At 37.5% G+C, this 8,567-nt stretch overlaps 1 protein-coding gene across 2 annotated transcripts in view; it reads right to left on the reverse strand.

Annotated features, from left to right (window-relative positions):
- The window catches only part of LOC139135260 (TBC1 domain family member 25-like), a 30,966-nt gene extending 22,698 nt beyond the window's left edge, over positions 1-8,268 (reverse strand). For both annotated transcript variants that reach the window (XM_070702558.1, XM_070702557.1), the window contains exon 1: positions 8,113-8,268. In XM_070702558.1, coding sequence (XP_070558659.1) covers positions 8,113-8,166 — 54 coding nt within the window. In that variant the 5' untranslated portion in view covers positions 8,167-8,268. The remainder of the gene's footprint in view (positions 1-8,112) is intronic.
- Positions 8,269-8,567: the final 299 nt, after the last annotated feature.

An 8,567-nucleotide genomic window follows, 5' to 3' on the forward strand; every position in this document is an offset into this window, starting at 1 on the left:
AGAATCCTGAGCCAATTTCAAGTGGCAACCTAACCATGAACCCAGCAACGTGAAAACACATTCAACAGTGGAATTTGTTTAGGTACCTCAAAATTCAAAATCCAAACAACAACCACTGTTAAATTTTCTTCAGAATAACTACATGTACTGTTACTTACAAAATAATTACTTTGCAAGAATGTTTAGACTAAGCTGGCTACCACCACCATCACCTTTCACTTCCTTTTTACGGGAAACAATAGGGTATGGTTTTACCACTGAGCATCAGACTGAGTTGATCACGTGATCCTCAGTATCCTCCCAAACAGGTAACAGATGTACGAAAGGATCACTGCTTATGATAGTTGTATTGTTACTCACATGTTTTTTTTGTCACTGTTAACCTTCAATTTAACTGTAATTGATCCCAAGCTCCTTGATTAGAAGTATCCTTTCAAGATTAGATTTGGCAAGGTAATCAATGAGGGACAATGGAAACAATTGTCAACAGCTGAAATGTACAACTACAAGTGTCACTGACCGGAAACAGCTGCTTTGTGTGACCAGCATTGTTTTTTTGTCAATTTTTGTGTCATTTCATGAGACAGTAAAAATAATTTGGCATCTGTATTAAGCATTGAAATGGAGGTCATCATAAAATACCCTTCAGATTCTCTGACTGGCAAAACTGATATTTCTGACATACACCCTGATACACACTAACAAACTGATGGGTATTCTGACAAACTGAAAACCTTGACAACAAATGCATGATGAGCCAGGTTGCCCATGATGTATCAATGACAGTTTAGTTTCTGGCTGATAAAAAGGCATTTTACCAGGACTTTTTTGACATGAAAGATTAACTGCTGTAGAAAAATATCCTTTTAACTTCACATAGTAGCATCATATACTTTATGCTGATACTTTCATATTTTCCTTTCATATTTTCTTTACAGAACACCATTGCATAGAATAGATCTTATTGCTAGTCATACTCATCAAAGACATCATAAATTCTACATAGAAAGGGAAGTTCATATCACTTCCTATATTGACTGATGAAAATCAGGCTGTTCACTGATTGCCATACAAATTTGGATGCCGCTTTCTCATTCAATTCAGGTTTGACACGATCATAATGGAGTCTTCAGATAAAATGGGAAGTCTACAACTCCTTATTGATATCCTGGAATCAACAGTTGACAGCTTTTCATTGTTTCAGTGTCTGAAGTAGGTGGTGGAATTGTAGCAGACTTCCTTCTGTAAGCCAAAGATCTTTATATCTGGCCGGCTTGATGGCATTACTCATGCTTTCACCGGTACTATTGTGACAAAAAGAAACTGTGCTCTAGAGATAATAGAGTGTATTGTTCACACTGATTGGTGACTAACCTTAGCTTTGCAGGGGTAATTAAAGATTCCATCCCAAAATCCTGTTTTCACATTGATAAATGCATAAATACATTGTTAGAAACATAATGACTATTGCTTTCCATGATACATTTGCTACAAATCAAATCTTATCAGAAACTCCTGACAACGATCAAGAATTTTCATATCTAAAACTGGTATAGCATCTGCATCACGATACCAATCCTTTAGTCACTATATTCCCTTTGAAAATGATTAAATGACTTCCTCAACACACGGGCTGGCCAACATGGGTCAATTGTTTAGATTTGTGATGAACTACAAAAACTTCAAAAGTACAGAAGGGTCTGGATTTATAGCTCTCTGGATGCAAAGTTTTCGTGTCAGCCTGCATTAGAATTTCTCAGCAATGGTACAAAATCTTCCCAAGTTATTTCCGGATGTAATTAGTGAAGACTTCACTTCTACTGCTGAAGAGCAGTCACTGTTTTACTATAAAGCAAATTCTTTGCGAAGTTCAACTATTTGGAAAATGATGAAAACATTCAGTTTATTGTCAGTTGAAAGCTACTAATTTTTTCCTGTGTATTTATATTTTGTGTTGATGACATGAAACAATCCTGCCATCAGATAAATATGGCAATAAATTGAAATTTCATTACTCTGTAAAAATATGCTTTTATAAATGAGTATCATTGCTGTCTGTTTATTCACATGTGACAATGTGTGGCCATGACGTTGATCTAAAAATGGATCCAATTCAAATAATCCAAGCCTGCTGTTCATGTTTGGCAATATGTGATTGTCATGTTTACTGGTATAAATGGAAACAAAAGGTTATTCCGGTCCCTGGACAGCTACTCGGAATAGATTGGAGGGTCCTTGATGGAAGGATTGTTGGAGAAACTGCAAGTGAGGAACGTGAAAACAGTACTGGTATTTCAACATGACGAATAAGATTTGCATGCCTATGTAGTTAATATGGACTAGTTCACATTCTGTCAAATTTCTGAAAAAGTGGGGTTTACATCAAATGTTATACATGCCTGTGAAAACAGCGTTGTCCAAGTAGCATTGCAGGATGGGTGTGCCTGTTTGACAGTACACTTTCTTTACAAGATGGAATGGTAATATTCTGAGACCCTTCACAATCATGATACATGTACTTTCATAGACAAAATTGTTATACAATTGCAGATTCCAATACCTATGGTGCTGGAGAAAGCATTCATACATCCTACATGTATATAAAGACTTTACCTTTCAGAAGCACAATATGAATTCTCAGTTGTGTAGCTATATTACTCATCAAGTTGTGTGTTCATTGTTTTTCTCCAAGGGGTTTCAGTTTACAATTACCAAATTGAATTCTGTCAGAAGTGCATGTGTGCTTCATTTACAGATTTAGATGACCCTAAAAAACCAAACTAACCTCAACTAGCTCCATTTCAAAAGTGATTCATTTGGTGCAAAATAGCTTGTCTGATTATGTACTGTAATGTTTATTTTGGAAAAATCAAAACTGTAGTTATATTACATCTATTTTGTTTGAACTTTAAGTTTTAATATTTTCAGAAATGTCATCAGTCCAGTAAGGAATTCACAAAATTTCCTTCAAGTCATTCTATTGTGAATGCTTGTAAGGAAGTATCAAGTGCGCGTTTCCCTGTCGGCCCTGACTTGGAATGCCATGTTGGTTCACCAAAAGACTGTATACTGCCTGTTTTACATAATTGCACCCCGCGTATTGAAAGAGAAAGTGTATCCAAACACAACACAAACTTTAGTCCATAGACACATGAAATATGTTGCATACATGTCATCATTATCTTGTGTCTTGCTATCATGCAACCTTTCACACACTTTGATTGAACACTGTCATGCCAGCTACCGTACATCTTCATCTTAATGCCATTGACGATTAAAAGGACTATGGTCAAAACATATCACATCATTACATACTGACCAGCTCCTTTGCTGTTGTGAATTTTCCCCGTCAATTATCACACCAATTAGAGTTCAATGAATATCTCAACAGAGAGAGTTGATTACAGTACTTCACTTGAAAGTTCCAAAGTGACCCTCACACTATTTTTCAATCTTTTCTGTAATTTTCCAACGGCTCCAATATTTTCATCCTCCATCAGACATGACGCTTTGATACATACATGTATATAACAGTGATCCAGACAATATTATTATCATAGAGCTGATCGAAAATGTCTTTTACAAAAATGTATGTTTGTCCACATTTTACGCAAGAATGATGACAATGAAATGTGCTAGTGTTACAATGGATAATAAGAGTCACACTCATTCATCTGAATTTATGGCTCAGACTGTAAGCTGCAACAACAGCCACACATACAACAATGACACTGCAGGCAGCGGTGTTGTCCAGCTATATAAAGTAACAAATCTGAAATTGCGGTCAGCACTACATGTATTTCTAAAGTTACCAACAGCACAGCAGATAGTTTTGGCTCAGGAAGTTTGCCACATTCAAGTTCAAATATTATATACATGTACATGTAGCATGACCCTTTGTACTGAAAGAACCATGCAACACAAAGAACAAATTTATTGATTAATATTTTAAATTACCAGCATACCATGGCAAGATCTCTGACCTTATTTAAAATTGTCAAAAAAAGCTATACCACAGCATTTCATCAATCCTAAAACATCATATGATGATCATAATATTTCATCTACTGTATTCATCCAAAATTTCTACCTCAAGATTTCATAGCTTTGCATTTCAAACATAGGGCTAAGGCAGGCTACACATGAGAATATCCAGATTTCTATTGATGTAAATGTAAGGAAGGCAGAGGACACTCTAAATAGCCAATGACAGATCATGGTGATCAGATAACAGTTTAATGAGATGGATTATTTTGAAAACCCTGACAGTAATCACCTATTGTTCCTAATGGCAGGTCATCTGTAACCACAGTATCAACAGTAGCTGGTTACAGTCGGCTGGCCTTGGAAGTCTCAAATTTAACATCATGCTGAGAGGCATTCAGCTGACAGACATGCAGCTGAGCTCCAATCTAGCAGCTGAAGAAGCATGTGTTTATCTTGTATCATGATACTCTACCGTTTAGTCTATGGACCATCTATAAGATTATCACCAATGGTTAGGCAACAGTGTCTGATATAGTATACTTTCATATTACTGCATTTGTTATGTTTTGCAATGGAACAAGCACTAAATCTGCACATTACATCTAACATTATGATTTTCATTGATACATCATCATGCTCTAACACTGCTCAGAGGAATGCTGTGATCCATGAAATTACTGTGCATGCAAAGTCCCACACTGATAGGATCTTAAACATTCAAAATATCATTGGAATCACTATAGATTTATACGACAATAACAGATTCAATACCACTTCAATACATGACAAGGCTGATAGAGACAGGGCCTATGAAAAATGTGAATCCAATATCAGCAGTTTAAGCATCAACTTTCTCCCTTGTCAGTCCACACCTCACAGGGAAACGGTGAGGAATTGCTTCAGTGTATTGCCATATCAGCTGCAAAACACCTGACAAGTCCACAGTTTTTTCTGCTAAACTTGGCTATCAAATGATAATTTGATTTAACATAAGTGCTACTGGAACAACAGGGTGGACCATAACTCCAGTCAAATATCATTATCTATATAGTTTATTTGGAGGCTCCTGTAAATAATGCATAGATAGATTTTAGCACAACTAAAACTATGATGTTGTGAATTATAATGACCATAAATAATTCAACTTTCTAGCTTTTAAATGGCAAGACAGGGGACAAAGTTTGGGCCAAAGGGCAGGCGGACAGAAAGCAATTTGTGAGAATAGAAATAATGTCTCAATCAGCGGGAGAAAAAAAATTACTGGTGAAAAGTACTGGTACCTTGAGATGGTAAATGGGTCATCAAGGTCACTAGGGGAATGCAATGCATACCAGTATGTATATATGCAAATTGGTTTTTGTTATAGAAATACTACTGGTAATACAGAACCTTTCTGTGAGTGACAACACCACAAACTCTTCAATTCCTAAAACATTGTGCAGCAACTGAAAATATGACCTAGCTGAAAGAAGTACATGTAATAACAGTGACTGAGATCAACAATTCCAAATAAATTTTTCCTTAGCCTTTGCCTTGTACATGTAAGTCAAATACTTCAAACTATTCCAGCACTATAGGCTGTTGACACTGATCATCACATGCACACACCATGGAGCTAAATTTTTTAGCTCCATGCACACACATACACACACATCTTCTTCTTCACACATGGTTGGAATCTAGTTTGCTATCCACTCTAGCTTAGTTCATTAAATGGACGTGTTCTAAATTTGCTTTTACTTCAACTTTCATCATATGGGAAGTAGAAAATGTTACATCCTTAAAAAATAATAAATCTTGATAACAACAGTCTTTCTTCTGTCTATCATTAAGATGACAGACAAAAGGACTGGGATCTAAGGATATCTGCTTTCAAAATATTTCTGCTACACTGACAGAGAGACTTATCATCTAGAACAAAGTCACACTTTGAATTCACATTAGAAGTGTGTGTGATGAGGGAACCACTTTGGACTTATGATCTGCCTGCCCTGAAGTGAAGGAAAGTGCAATGTTCTCTGTATCAGTAATTGAATCAACTCATTACATAGGGACAGCACAGCATTCTTTTTCTCTAATGATCTTTATCTTGATGCAAAAACTGACACTGGCAAATCACTGAATCTATTCAGTGTCAGTGAATTCTTTATCATTCTAGGCCAACTGGAAGAGTGACCTTTCATCTCTAACCTAGACAAATGGGTCAATTTTCATAAAACAGTTTACACCTATTGTTTGTGATCTTCAAGTGCTTTACATCCATGAAAGAATTTCTTTCACATTTCTTCCTAACTTTAATGGGCTTACAAATATCCAAGAGCATAAATATACCGGACTGTATTTTTCTAGAACTGAGTGGTCAATACTGTAATCTGCTATCAGGATATATGGGACCTTGGTTAAAATAAACGCATCACCATACACAATATCCAGGCCAAACCATTCCACATTACCAGACTTATACTTCTTACATTTATTCATGTACCTGGCATAGAGAGCTATAGACAACCAAGAGTACAAAAGCACTGATGTGAACAATGCACAGCCTACCAATTGAAATTGATGATGGCAATATAAATTATATACCCGCACATAAGAATTTAATATTTTATGGGAATACCAACTTGAGCAACTGTCATCTTTCATTGATGCCCTTTTTGAAATTACACTTAAGGTACTGATAGTGATAGTCTACATTGTCAAATGGTTCAAAGATGTATTGTACACCGTTTGGCATGGTTACAAGAAGATTACATGGCATTGGGTACACATTGCAGTGAATAGACAGTGATATCAGTTCTCAAATTAAACTGACGGCAGCTGTCTTGGATCTATGTGACACACAGGAGCAAAAATATCCATGACTGATACTGTTACAGTCAATACAGTGAAGTGTTTTTAAGCTGCTGCAATGCCTGAAACCTGGCTTGTGTGTCTGGGAGATTCTGCGTAAAAGTTGTACATAGCATTCGCACCTTAGAGATGATGTACAGGTGACCAGTAACTTGAGTGTTAAAATAAACTGAACGACACCCGAGACAGGTGAGATAAAATTAAGTGTATGGAAAGAGTCAGTCCTTCAACCCACAACCAGCAATGTCTACAATATTGTGAATACACTCATTGAAAATTCATTTTTATATTAAAATCGTAATTGCCAAACTTGGTAAATTATGAAAAATACATAATAGTGTGAGTGCCAAAATTCTAATCCATACTGGTAGACATCAGACATGGTTACTGTCTGGGGAAAGGGTAGCTAATCAAGCAACATATGCACATCCTCTATCGGTGTACTGCAGGGGAATACCTGGCAATAATTTTTCTCATTACAAAGGAAGTGTAATTTGTAAACAAGGGTGCCCGACCTGGCCGTTAGATGGTAGACAGCGGTGACCGTAGCGGAATAATTGTAATTATACGGGAAGGAAATGAGATTGTAATTGTGTTGTTTGTGTAAGGAAGCTGAGGCATACGGGGAGTTGTCGGGAGCTTTGCTTCGACGATGTGACACGTATACCGACACAGGCGACACGACAGCCACTGTTTGACTTACATTCATATCCAATGTCCTGTTCCGTGTAATTAGACATTCGACAGGACGCGGGACAAAATGGTTACGAAAAACGGTCTCTGTCACATTCGTTATTATATAGACAGTCGAGTGGACAGCTTAAAAGTATTATGAAAGGAGATCGGATCCTTGCTGCATTTTGAGAAACTGTAGAACTTAGTATCTTGCGCATCCCGGACAGAAAGGTGTTCGAGTTAACAAACGCCAACGCCGGGAGTTTACGCAGCACCGCACATTTACATGTAACTACATACAGCTGTCTCGGAAAGAAACCAAGCGAATGTGCCCGATTGAACACACGGCACAAAAACCAACTCACTGACAGACATTTTGGGTGAAAAATATCATGTTCAACGGACAACACAACAGCGCGGCGCAGACGGCTGTCGACAGTCGTGTAACTACTCAGTGTGTAATGTTTATGATAGGCCTCTCAACATTACCGTTTCGTAGGGCCCGTGTTACGCCGACGCAGTTTGCGCGTAGACCAGGACTACGTTCACTTGAAGACAAAAAAAGCAAAAACCGCAGTAAAATTGCACAAGTCTCACCTTAACCCGTATTCGAATTGCCTCGCGATCGGCAGGCGAGGTAACGGTGGCCATTCTTGGTCGATTTTCTCTCACATCTGTTCGGGTTTGCTGGTGAATCCACTTCCCTGCAAGTCAGATTCACGAGTTCATTCAGCGCACGCGTAATAATATCATGTGACGTCAAATGGGTCACAGTTTCGAAGATACCATTTCAGCCGAGGAGGGAGGGCCAATAGCAAATTTTTAGACTAAATGCATCATCGATTTCCCCTCTCCCTTAAAAACGGTTTTAAAATACCGAAAAATGCTCTCCCACAACACGTATACAGAATGGTTTGAAATGCTCGTCAACCCTGTTAATCATCCCTCGAGTGTTATGATCTTTGACAGAAAACACGAGTCTGACGTCATAAAATATTAATTACATGCAATGGTTACTGTCTGTGTTCACAGGTAAATTTCACCCTTTGATG

This window comes from Ptychodera flava, chromosome 6 (genome assembly GCF_041260155.1).
Source record: "Ptychodera flava strain L36383 chromosome 6, AS_Pfla_20210202, whole genome shotgun sequence".
Lineage (NCBI taxonomy): Eukaryota > Metazoa > Hemichordata > Enteropneusta > Ptychoderidae > Ptychodera > Ptychodera flava.